The sequence below is a fragment of the Channa argus genome, chromosome 9 (assembly GCF_033026475.1).
Source record: "Channa argus isolate prfri chromosome 9, Channa argus male v1.0, whole genome shotgun sequence".
In the NCBI taxonomy this organism is placed as follows: domain Eukaryota; kingdom Metazoa; phylum Chordata; class Actinopteri; order Anabantiformes; family Channidae; genus Channa; species Channa argus.
Window position 1 is genome coordinate 25,896,823 of NC_090205.1, and position 13,268 is coordinate 25,910,090.

The 13,268-nt window shown below is 39.1% G+C and overlaps 1 protein-coding gene across 2 annotated transcripts; it reads left to right on the plus strand.

Annotated features, from left to right (window-relative positions):
• Positions 1 to 4,547: 4,547 nt before the first annotated feature.
• LOC137133190 (sterile alpha motif domain-containing protein 9-like) lies at positions 4,548 to 10,296 on the plus strand. 2 transcript variants are annotated; one of them, XM_067516524.1, is made up of 3 exons: positions 4,548 to 4,642; positions 4,852 to 4,892; positions 6,676 to 10,296. In XM_067516524.1, exons 2-3 carry the CDS (start codon positions 4,869 to 4,871, stop codon positions 9,673 to 9,675), a joined length of 3,024 nt encoding a protein of 1,007 aa, XP_067372625.1. In that variant the 5' UTR covers positions 4,548 to 4,642; positions 4,852 to 4,868; the 3' UTR covers positions 9,676 to 10,296. The 2 variants fall into 2 exon arrangements, with proteins under 2 accessions (XP_067372625.1, XP_067372624.1); XM_067516523.1 differs by having other exon boundaries at positions 4,619 to 4,643; positions 4,816 to 4,892.
• Positions 10,297 to 13,268: the final 2,972 nt, after the last annotated feature.

Sequence of the window (13,268 nt, forward strand, 5' to 3'; positions counted from 1 at the left end):
TTTGCCTACTTCCTATTTTATTTTGTATGCAAAGCATATTTTAACACCTACCGGTATAGCAATAGTAGAGACCAGGGTTCTTTCCAGCAGATGGAGCTGGGTAGTGCAGGAGATGTATAATCTGTGCAGCTCATAATGCCTCTGGTGCCTTTATATGTTATTGCAATGTTATTGTGATTGACTGGACTGAAGTATGTCAGCAAAAGAGATATTGCTTGACTATAATTTGCAGGTTTTGCAAGTGGGTGGAGGTTGTTTCCTTCTCTCCAAACAGGATGCATCTACTGTGGCAAAAGGCCCTAACAAGACAAGTATTGCAAGGAAATTTATTAGTGGCAGTGGTCCTGTGTTTGCAATGGAGGTGTTGAGCAATTTGTCAAGCTAATTTGGGTTTGTTTTATTGTGTTGCTGCCTTGTCACCCCCGGAGTGCAGGTGTGATAGAATGACCAAATTAACAAAGAGCTGTGAAGTAACAGGGTTGGATGTGAATTGGCATCGGTGCTATTCTATATGCAAGTTACTGATCTAAACAATTAACTTGCAAAACAAGTCTGTTCCAAAGAAATGTTTGGGAAAACCTCCTAGTGTAGCACTGATTCAGAACAAACAAACTCTAACAAGTTTGAGATGTGATTTTCTTTGGCTATTGTGCGGAGCTCTCTCAGCTGTTTGTCCCCAGGTGAAAGCAGCCTGCACGACCCAGGTGACTGGGTGCTAATCATGGACCACTGGAGGAAACACTGGAGGCAGAGACATTTCACAGGATCACATCAAGTACTACTGACTTCTAATACAGCAGTGAAGGTGGAAAGATGCGTCGCGGGGGTCCATGCCAGCCACTGCAGGAGGATCCCCACCATAGCGAGCTTATTCAGGCCAGGGTGGAACAAAGGCTACTATGGAGGATATAACTGGTTTAGCCAGCCACTTTAATGAGACTGAAGAAACTGCTTGGATAAGGGGAAAAATGTTTCTAACCAAGCAAAAGAAGTCCAGTTGACATGATCACGCAAATCTGTTCTTTCAGGAGAAATTATTATTGAACGGAGTTGATATAAAGATAATATTTATACGTTCAAAAAAACGAATTCTGTCTGACATCTACAGACACTCAGTTCAATGTCAGTATTGTTTCCGCCAATATACTCATCAAAAAAGTAGCAGTGTCTCCCAGTGGGAGACTGGCTCACAGCAGGGCCCTGCAACGCACTAATGCAAAATATGTGTGTAAAAACCTTTTCAGTACCCGCTGATACCATAGTGTGTAACCAGGAAAATTTTTAGATAGGTCAAATCCCTAAATCCCTAATCCTTGTTGTTACTTGACAACGAAGCTTTCACATGGCGCTTACATGCTTACAATCCATTTAATTTTACTCATTGTTATGTTGAATTTATGCTGTTATGCTGAATTTATGTCTGTATCAGCTGATACAGACAACGGGGAGACACCTAAAAGACTGTTCGCTGGCGATATCATTTCCATTTCCATTTCCATTTAGTCATTTAGCAGATGCTTTTATCCAAAGCGACTTACAAGTGAGGTACCAGGCAGCAGAAATCTAAGTCAAGGAGAAAACATCAAAGCATATATCACATCAGATATCACATTTTGCTAGAGGTTATACACTCTTTTGTTTTAATATGCATCCAGACGGGGGATGTGCTGGTCACGTGTCTCTGCTTAAAAGTGGAAATGTCAGACTAGAAACTCGTTTGGGACAGCGTCTGCCTCGCACAGTTACTATTTGGGCATATTCTGTGTACAACTTGATTCTGGAAGTGTCTGCAAGAAGACAGATTTTGATGGACTTTTATTAGACATCATGAATACTATAGAACTGATGGTATTATTAAAAGAATAACCAGCAAAGAGACTGATTTGTTGGGTGTCTTTCCATGCAACCTACCTAAGCAGGCTACCTGCCATGTTGGTTGTTAACACTCAGTTATTTTTTGATAGCTTCGGCAACCCGAATTGATATGGATCAAATCTGATTTGTAATGATTCCATAGCAATCATTCAAAACCTCAGTTGTGAATGATTGTTTCATATTTCAAGATTCAAGATTCAAGATTCAAAGTGTTTATTGTCATATGCACAGATAGAACGCATGTTTCCCTGTACAATGAAATTCTTACTTTGCCCTCCACTCTAAATGTCACACAGTAAGTAAAATGAGAATTTACAAAAACTAGAAATAAAATAAAATACAAATAAAATACAAAAATAAGAGCAAACAAAATAAGAGCAATAAGGCAATAAAAGTGAGGTAGTGCCGTTCTCAGTGCGATAGTGCAATTCTGAAAAAAAATGAGTGTGCAAATACAAAATGTGATTCACAAGCAGTTGTGTCCGTGTAACAGTTATGTTATGTTATGTTATGTTATGTTATGTTATGTTATGTTATGTTATGTTATGTTATGTTATGTCATGTCATGTCATGTTATGTTATGTTATGGTTGCAAACTCCTGTCAGCTGTTTAGGAGTCTGATGGCAGATGTCATCACCTGTTGTGTTTATTTATATCAAATCTTGTTACTGCTACATTAGTTTATTGAAACTGCTGTATTTCTTGATGATAATAAAGTACCCAATACATAATGTGTGAAAACGACTATTTATTTATACATTACATACTTTACATAAATGTATTAGATAAAATAAGAAATGTTAAAATCTGTATATAAACACTATTAGATGAGAAATTTTATATATATATATATATATTTTTTTTTAGAAATAGGTCACAATAAACAAATGTTGAAAAGAGACATTACAAAATACAAATAAATCAATAATTAAAATATCTTGATGTAATAAAAATGTACATTTTTCTCCTTTTTACGTCATAGGACTTAATGCAGGCTTATATTCAATCAAAGACATTTAGAAGGTGTTTGTCAATCACCCATTTTGATCCCTGTAATGAGCCGTCTAACCTGAGTGTTGGGGATGGATGATAACGGCACATTGAGAGCAGCCATGACGTGCAAACACTTATCCCACCACAGAGGTCTTCTGTCATCACACGCACCCTGAGGCTGTGTAATGCTTTTTACCGGAACGTATATGTGCAAACTCTTTAAATCACAGGGCCGGAGACACTGACCCATTGCGTCACAAACATCGACTCTGGGAAGCCAGGCTGGCTCAGATCGGTACACGCCGATGTACGGAAAAGTCTCCAATCTTTTACCGATAAACACATGATGAACAACCATCTCAAAACAATCTCCTGCACTTAGCTCAATGTGCGCAAACACATGGAGGGGGGTTAGGATTAGTCCATCAAACGGTCACAGGACAAGTACACACCCATTGCTGTTGGGGTGGGGAAACAAACAGACATGGCACTACAGACATGGTAACTACTAATAAAAAAAATTACCAGATAATAGCTTTTTGTAAGCAATGGCTATATCCAGGTAATAAGAGGCCAAAATCACATTGGGTGTCTCTTGGTTTAATTGAGGAATAACAGAGAAGGGAATTCAATTGATTTTTTTGTGTTTCCTCATTGTTTTCTGTCGTAGTCAACTGTTCTTACAGGAACAAACTTATCAGAAAAATGGCTGCTTAAATCAGCATGACTAATATATAACATGGTAAAACTTCTCATTGTCACATTTTTTTGCCATTGGTGTAACAGCATCCTCGATGGTTGTTTTTTCAAATTTGTTCAATTAGAGTTTAAAACCTTTAAATAATTTTCCAAATGTGCCGCCCTATTTTCAGTCTGTGCCCAAGTCTGGAATAAATAATTTCCAGATCCACCCCTGTTAACACAATGAAACATGAGTAACACTAAATACATGTATGTTCTCACTCACACCAGAATGATCCCAGTGAAATTAATTTTAATGTCCTCTTAAAATACTGTAGACACTGACTAAATCCTGACATGGAAGCTACATGGGCTTCATGCTGTGCCTGCTGTTGCTTAATAGGGATTTTGTAAAATTAGTGCAGATACAGATGTTTTGTGGTCATTGTTTCATGTTGCACTGTCTCTATTAAGTAAGTGTGTAAGTAATACACATTAGCAGATTTACAGTCAGTTTGGAGAAGTGCCCAAATAAGACACTTCCTCAGAAGTATTAGTCAGCTTCATGCCACGTCATCTTTCCAACTGCACTTTGATTTTGCCATCTGAAGCCATCTCTCTGTATGAAAACAGATCAGCTGCTGTAGCTTAATGGTTTTAAAAGTTGTATTAGTTATTTTGTTGTGATTGCCAAGGCATGATTGATTGTAGGCCTGGAGATGAGCCCTCGATAGTTGCTTCATAGCAGAAGCAGATTTCCTGCTGTTGCTGCCACACCCCTGTTCACACAATGAAACATGAGTAACACTAAATAAATGTATGTTTTATGTTTTTTATGTTTTTTAGATGTTTTATGGTCATTGTTTCATGTTGCACTCTCTCTGGTAAGTAAGTAAGACACATTAGCAGATTTAAAGTCAGGAAGTGCCCAAATAAGGCACTTCCTCCAAACTACACTTCCGTTTAATAAGAATGAAAAAAAAAATGTTTCTGTGAAGACACGTATTCAGGAAGCTACTTAAACCAGAACAATCCTCTCTACCTTTCCTTGAACGAAGAGGACGAGGACGAGGACGAGGACTAAAACCATTTGGTAAGAGTTAATACTTGTGGTTTTTATGGTGAACTTTAATTTTTAACTGTTGTTAAAAATTTAAAGAGATAGATGATAAACTTTGATCTAGCTGTCTTTCTGAAATTGTTCTTTAAAACTTACATTACAGTCATATGCTTTCAAAACGTGACCAATAGTAACGTATTCCTAGGTGTGACTGCCTTTTCTTTCTTTCTATATTTGTGACGAGTGAACCAGGCAGTCATGGCTGAGCAAGATCCAATGAAGGTAAATAGTTAGTTGTTGTTTCCAGTATTTAATTTTATTATTATTCCGGATTCTTCCGTACATTTTTCTGCATGCTATAAGTCCTACACGCTTACAGCTAGAAACATGGTTCCAACTGTAATATGTTAAGTACAGTTAGGAGACATGATGTATTACTCTGTGGGCTGACAGCTGATGTACTGTCAGCAATGTAATTAATGTAATTACATGTAATGTAATTATTATGAATATTAATATGAATTTTTTGTTAAATGGAAAGTCTATGGGAGTGATGTTTAAACTGTAATATCTCAAAAACTACACATGGTAGCGTGATGAAGCTTTGTGTAGTGCTGCCCCATGATGAAGTGTTTCACATGTTACAGTGTGGGCTCTATAGCGCCACCGTGTGGTCAGTTACCAGCATGTTTATGTTAGTTGTTTTGACATGCAACTAGTCCTACACGCTTACAGATAGAAACATGGTTCCAACTGTAATATGTTAAGTACAGTTAGGAGAGTTGATGTATTACTCTGTGGGCTGACAGCTGATGTACAATTTTTCGGCTTTTTCGATCTTTTTTTTTTAAGCTAATGCAATGACTGACTTGAATGAAACTTTACAAATATGTGCTGGACACTGCCCTGAACACGCGTGTTCAATTCCACGTCGTTTCTCTACTGGGGGGCGCTATGCTGGGTGCTTTTAATTTTTGTCATTTTATTTAAGAACTTCATTAGTGTTGAGAGGGCAAGATGGCAACAGTTGATTTCTTTGGACAGGCTGCCATCTGCTGGAGAGTTGGTGAATAGCAATGGAAAACTTCTTCATTGTTTCATGTGCTGTCACTTCTAAGTAGTTCAATATCTTAAAAACTGCACAAGCTAACGTGATGAATCTTTGTGGACAGCTGCCCCATGATGAAATGCTTCACATGTTACAGGGTTGCCTCTATTGCTCCGCTGGACATACAGCTAATAATTTTTATTGTTTTGTTCGAGTGCTTTTAGTTTATTAGTACCAACGGTGTACTTGCACATTATCTATGAAAACAGATTTGTTGTTACTTGATAATACTAAAGAAACTTTGGGGACTAACTTTAGGGTAACAATGAGAATAACGTAAGATGAGAATAAGAAAACAGTGGACCTACAGTCTAGGTATTTTGTGGCTAAGGGGAACTTGGGGGAATGCGAAGCAGTGTAAAGTGCTTTGTGTACCAATAGAGAAAAAAGCATTATATAACTGCAGACTTAACCATTGTACGTTTTAAAAATTACATGATAGGTGCAAATGAGAAAATAACTACAGTGCAAGAATGTGGTATACTTACACTGTTCCTACAGGTAAGAAGGGGCTAAGAGACCCGACTCTAAATTACCTTGTTAAAACAAAGGTAACAAAAACAAACAAAGGTTTAGATATAGTCATTTTTTTACTAAATACTAATTGTGTTTTTTTAAATTGACACAAAGCATGTAGAACCAGCTTAAGTACGTTGGACTTTAGTATTTTAAACAACTTATTTATAAAATCTTATTTTAGTACATGGGAAACAAAACCCTGCGTTTAGTTGAAAAGCAAAGTTTTTCTGTGCAGCTTGATAAACTCCAATGCTATTTAGGCAGAACAGGAGAATAATAAAAATACTTTATAAATTTAAAAAAAAAACCTCTTAACTACAAAGTACTAGCACTGGAGGTATTTTTCTCTTCATGTGATATTTAATAAGTAAATATCACAATATGTGGCTTTTGCAGATTAAAACTAATGCTTATCTTTTTTGTAATCTTTTGTTGTAGAATCCAGAGGAGAACCTGAACCATCATACTTCCAGAGATGAGCAAGTGAAGAACAATGTGCGAAGAAACTCTACAAACCAGCTTAGACTCTGCCAACCCTATCCCTTCCAACAATACCATAATTCATATAGATACATTACAAACTATATTCTTAATGTCACAGAATCAGGCCCCTTAAACCTTATTGAACCCTGTCATGAGTATAAAGGTTTCATCAATACAACAGATGAAACCAGAATGACAAAGTTCATTTCAGAGGTTATTCGTTTTGCAGCTGCCTGCATGAATAGCCGCACTAATGGCACTATACACTTTGGAATAGGGGACAAGCCAAAGTTCATTCATGGTCAAGTGTTGGGAGTGGTTGTTGAGGACAAAGAGGCTTATGCAAACAAACTAAAATCTGCCATTGATCATTATTTTGAGCATAAACACATACAGGCTGCTCAAATGTGCATCAAACCTCCTCGATTTGTTGAGGTTCTTAGTTGGGATACAACATCATCTAATAGTTATGTGATAGAAGTGGACATAGTTCCCAACTTTATAACATGTGAAAATAAACTATTCCATACTTTTAAAATGATTGTACCAGGTGAAGAAACAGTCAAAACTAAAATAAAACACTTCTTTGTCCGGGATGGAGGTAGCAGCAGGGATCTTCTTGCACCAACCACTAATGACAAGCATAATAAGGGGTACAAAAAGTTTGCTGAGAGTTTGGCACTACGATCACAAATGCGAAAACAAGCTGAGGAGAATCATCTCCCTGTGATTAAAAGCAGCACTCAGGGCTTAAGGTTAAGTCAGATGATAACTGGTGGATCTCACTCTTTAGATAAGTCCCATTTTAAGCAGTATGTGATAGTAACTAACAAATCCCTCCCCAGCCAGTTTGAATCACTTAGATTTCTTACAGAACTCAATCCAACAGCTGTTTTAGACTTTGATCCTGAATCAGCTAAACATGGCTTACAGTATCATTTCAGACAGCAGAGTACAGTCCATTTACCAACAAAGTATAAAATCACAGAAGGACTTGAGGACATTGGTAACAAACAGTTGAAATTAACTGGAAACACCAGCTGGGTTTTCTGTAATGGAGGTATTGAGGATGAGGCACCTTCAGACATAGACCAGTGGTTGATGGACAAAGGAGCCTCCGTTCGAGATATGATTTCCTTCATGTGTCGGAAAGATGTGCTTCCAAACAAGAGATTCCTCGTTGTTTTTTTACTTTTGTCACCAGTGAGTGAGATGATGGACCCACTTGTTGAGACTTACTCTAAATTCCAGAAGGAGCTGGGCAGCACAAATCAAATCCTTTCTATATGTGACAATGAAAATGCTCTAACCTCTTGGAAGAACCTGATAGAGGCTCGATGTGGAATCAACATCTCCGGTCGATGTATAAATGAGCTCAGTTTTGCCGAAGTCAACGGCACGATCCTTAGTCTTTTGCCAAAATACCGTAGAGCCAGCCGTTTTTTACCTTGTGGTGGGGGAAGCAAAGTGCTTCTGGAGAAGAATGTAGAGCGTAGCCTGAATACTTTAGATGTGCTGTGTGTGAACCAGTGTGAGGGAGGAAATGTGGATCAAATTGCCATAGAGGAGAACTTTTACCGAGGAGGAAAACCCTCATGGTGGAATTTCTATTTCTCTGAACAGCTTATTAAACGAAACCATACAGACTTAATCCATAATAACATTCTAGATATGCGTTCATGTTCAGAGGCCTGCGTTTTGTTCAATCTCAGCCACCTACCTGGTTGTGGGGGGACAACTTTGGCTATGTATACTTTATGGTCTCTCCGTGACAAATTCCGTTGTGCTGTCCTTAGAGACAACAATGCTGACTTAGCTGAAATAGCTGATCAAGTGGTCAAACTTTTGATGTTTGATAATCAGGAGAAATTACCACGGGTCCCTGTTTTGCTTATGGTAGATGATTTTGATGATATGGACAAAGTATTTGACTTGCAGCAGCGTATTAAACATAAATGTAAGAAAAACATTAGGTCTGCACAGGTTATTCTCCTGAACTGCATGAGGTCAGAGTCCCCTGAACAGACTGAGACAACTGAACATGGTATTTTCATTGGAAATCATCTCGTTAAAGATGAGCAGAAACAGTTTGAGAAAAAGCTGGTAGAACAAGAGAAAACACACAATAATGTTGAAACATTCTATACATTTATGCTGACGAAGAACAACTTAAAGGCAGAGTATATTCAGGGTGTGGTTCACAACACCCTGAGGAGCTTCAATTTCAAGGACAAACATTCCCAAATCCTGGCTATTTTATCTCTTTTGAATGTGTACTGCAAGGATGCATCTCTCCCTTTCTCTCTATGTAGGAAATTCGTCAGCCTAAATCCTAAACCCATTTTTGGAACATATGAAATTGACGAGATATTCGGGAAGTTTTCAAATTTAATTCACAGCACCACAGCTAAGAGTCAGGGAGAATACAGAGCTGTAAAAATGATCCATTCAAAAATTGCAAAGTTTTGTCTGCAGGAACTTAAAACAACACATAACGTAACAAAAGCTGACATTACCAATCTGCTCCTGAGGACACATGAGCTTTATGAGCACACAGAGGACAAAGGCAAATTCTGGCAAGATGTTCACAACATGTTAACGGAGAGGTATTCAGCCGAGGAAGGATTTCCATTACAGATTTATACCCCTAAATTCTCAAATGATGGTGTTTTGGGAAACCAGACAACTCTTTTTAAAGAAATAGAAAGTGAAACTCCAGAGTTGTTAGAGATGGTGCTACTAAATGCATCAAAGAGGTTTGAAAATGAAGCCAGTATCGCTCACTTACTAGCTACATATTATAGCCAAACTCAGGATTTGAAACAGGCTGAAGAATGGAATCACAAAGTAAAAAGCAAGATCTCATTCGATACTGAGACAGTAAATTGGACTAGAGGAAGACTATTCTCTTTCACTCTGGGGAGATTAGAAACCGAAGAAAATCTGAGAAACTGATGCTTAAAATCATTTGGATTCCTCAGAGAAACTCTGATACAAATAATAATTGTATTGAACCATTGGTTTCCAATAATATGGTTGGGGTAGTCATGTTTGCTGTGGACCCATCAATCCCCTGATAGGTTTAGATGGCTCTTTCCCAATAGGGGATTGGCCATTTGAATATATTTAGAGTGGCTGCAAACGTGGGTAGAGCAGTTGTCTCGGGAGCACATCCCTGGCTGCAGAGAGTCGCTGGATTTCCAGCTGCTTATCTGCGCCAGTGGGTTCCAGTGCATAAGTACCCCCCACATGTAGTAGCACGAAGACTAGGGGTGAGTTAGATAGTCTTGTGTCAGATAGGGCTGGGGAGGGTCTTTGTGGGGGCTATCCTCAAACTGGTATTGTAACCAGTGGTTCATGTACTAGCAACAACCTCTGAATCCAGCTGTGACCTTTCTGTATGAAGCTTACATATTCTATCTGTGCCTATGTGGGTTTTCTATGAGTACTGCAGTTTCCTCCAGCCTTCCAAAGATATGCAGAACTTGTTGTTTTGTAATAATTTGCAGATGCTGTATGTACAATTTTGTAAGTCTGTATTCTGGGCATAGAAATAAATCTGTTCATTTACAATAATGTAGAGTGTGAGTTTTTTTTTTTATTAATAAGAATAACATGACACTTTTCAGTAGGAAAACCTGGACAGCAGGGGACTGACTGCAATGTGTTAGTATCATAAAATGTACAACGCAGTGCTCTTCTTGCGGGCGACCTTTACGTCTTGTAGGCATTCTTGAAGCTTGATCTCACAGTTGTTGGTTCGATCCCCACCTCCTCCAGTCACATGTCGACACTGAACCCCAACTTAGTTGCTCCCGGTGAGTGTTGGCCAGCTGCATAGCAGCTCCCCCTGGTGTGTGTGAGTGTGTGTGTGAGTGTGTGATTGTGAGTGTGAATGGGTGAATAAGAAGCAGTGTAAAGCGCTTTTAGTGCCAATAGGTAGAAAAGTGCTATATAAGTGCAGAACATTTACCATTTCTTCTTCTTTTCCTTTCGGCTGTTCCCTTTCAGCAGAAAGGGAATCATGTCCCTCCATCTAACCCTGTCCTCTGCATGTCCTCCCTCACTACATCCATAAATCTCCTCTTTGTTCTTCCTATGGACCTCCTGCCTGGCAGCTCCAACCTCAGCATCCTTCTATCGATATATTCAGTCTCTCCTCTGAACATGTCCAAACCATCTGCACCTTCTTCACCTCTGCTCCCTGTAGCCTCACCATTCCATCTGGGTCCCTCTCATTCAGACATACACTATATTGCCAAAAGTATTCGCTCACCTGCCTTTAGATCCATATAAACTTTAGTGACATCCGATTCTTAATCCATAGGGTTTAATATGACAACAAGGGGCTCAGAGCCGATCCTTGATGCAGACCCACCTCCACCTTGAACTCCTCTGTCACACCTACAGCACCTCACCACTGTCTAACATCTCTCATACATGTCCTGCACCACTCTAACATACTTCTCTGCCGCTCCAGACGTCCTCATACAATACCACAGCTCCTCTCTGTGCATCCCGTCATACACTTTCTCTAAATCTAAAAAGACACAATGCAACTCCCTATGACCTTCTCTGTACTTCTCCATCCGCATCCTCAAAGCAAATACTGCATCTGTCGGACTCTTTCTAGGCATGAAACCATATTGCTGCTCACAAATGTTCACCTCTGCCCTTAGCCGAGCTTCCACTACTCTTTCCCACAACTTCATTGTTTGGCTCATCAGCTTTATTCCTCTGTAGTGGCCACAGCTCTGCACATCTCCCTTGTTTTTACAGGCTGCTCAAATGTGCATCAAACCTCCTCGATTTGTTGAGGTTCTTAGTTGGGATACAACATCATCTAATAGATATGTGATAGAAGTGGACATAGTTCCCAACTTTATAACATGTGAAAATAAACTATTCCATACTTTTAAAATGATTGTACCAGGTGAAGAAACAGTCAAAACTAAAACAAAAACAGTTTTTTGTCCGGGATGGAGGTAGCAGCAGGGATCTTTTCAAGAATAGCACCTTTGTCAAACCTATGGAAAAGTACAACACATATGCTGCCAGTGTGGTAGATCTCACTCTTTAGATGAGTCACATTTTGAGCAGTATGTGATAGTAACTAACAAATCTCACCCAAGCCAGTTTGAATCACTTAGATTTCTTACAGAACTCAACCCAGGCTATCAAAATCATGGAGTTGGCAGGAGTATAGGAAAGGACCAGGAACTACAGGTAAGGTTCTAAGCTGAGGAGAAGCTATTTTAGACTTTGATCCTGAATCAGCTAAACATGGCTTACAGTATCATTTCAGACAGCAGAGTACAGTCCATTTACCAACAAAGTATAAAATCACAGAAGGACTTGAGGACATTGGAAACAAACAGTTGAAATTAACTGGAAACACCAGTTAATTCTGTAATGGAGGTATTGAGGATCAGGCACCTTCAGACATAGACCAGTGGTTGATGGACAAAGGAGCCTCCGTTCAAGATGTGATTTCCTTCTTGTGTCGAAAAGATGTGCTTCCAAACAAGAGATTCCTCGTTGTTTTTTTACTTTTGTCACCAGTGAGTGAGATGATGGACCCACTTGTTGAGACTTACTCTAAATTCCAGAAGGAGCTGGGCAGCACAAATCAAATCCTTTCTATATGTGACAATGAAAATGGTCTAACCTCTTGGAAGAACCTGATAGAGGCTCGATGTGGAATCGACATCACTGGTCGATGTATAAATGAGCTCAGTTTTGCCGAAGTCAACGGCACAATCCTTAGTCTTTTGCCAAAATACCGTAGAGCCAGCTGTTTTTTACCTTGTGGTGGGGGAAGCAAAGTGCTTCTGGAGAAGAAAGTAGAGCGTAGCCTGAATACTTTAGATGTGCTGTGTGTGAACCAGTGTGAGGGAGGAAATGTGGATCAAATTGCCATAGAGGAGAACTTTTACCGAGGAGGAAAACCCTCATGGTGGAATTTCTATTTCTCTGAGCAGCTTATTAAACGAAACCATACAGAATTTGCCGATATTTGGGTGTGGTTTCCTTCCAGGGCTTCTGCAGAAGTTCCCAAAGATCTTAATGTTTCATGATACTGTCCAGATTAAATGTACTTTTCAAGCTTATTTCCCATTTTTGTTCCTGCTGTCTCAGCTAAAAGTGAGCAGGTACACAGATCAACCACAACATCACTTTGTGGTTTGAATGTTCCATATGTCCCATACACCGCAAGCGGTGATGCACTGTGTATTCTGACACCTGTCGACAATGGGCAGCATTACACTTTTCACTCCAGTAAAGTAAAGTCATTGTTTCCAGGAACAAAGAAGTTTTGTTGTTATGTCTATACTGTACCTGCAAACACACTAAGAGGAAGTTACTGCAACACTAAACGGTGTATAGTACGTATGATATAAAAGGCTGTTACTGTTTGGTGTATGGCATATTTACCCATATTTAAGTTATGCGTGAAATAATAGAGGTTCATGAGTTGCACACATTTTCTGTGTGTAACACTTCCTGAACCTTTCTGTGGCTGCAACCAGCAGTATCGTAACTGCAGG

Excerpts from the sequence above, each read along its gene's own strand:
- LOC137133190 (XM_067516524.1), top strand. The coding sequence starts at position 4,869 with ATGGCTGAGCAAGATCCAATGAAG. Across the intron at positions 4,893-6,675 it reads CTGAGCAAGATCCAATGAAG|AATCCAGAGGAGAACCTGAA; the intron begins GTAAATAGTTAG and ends CTTTTGTTGTAG.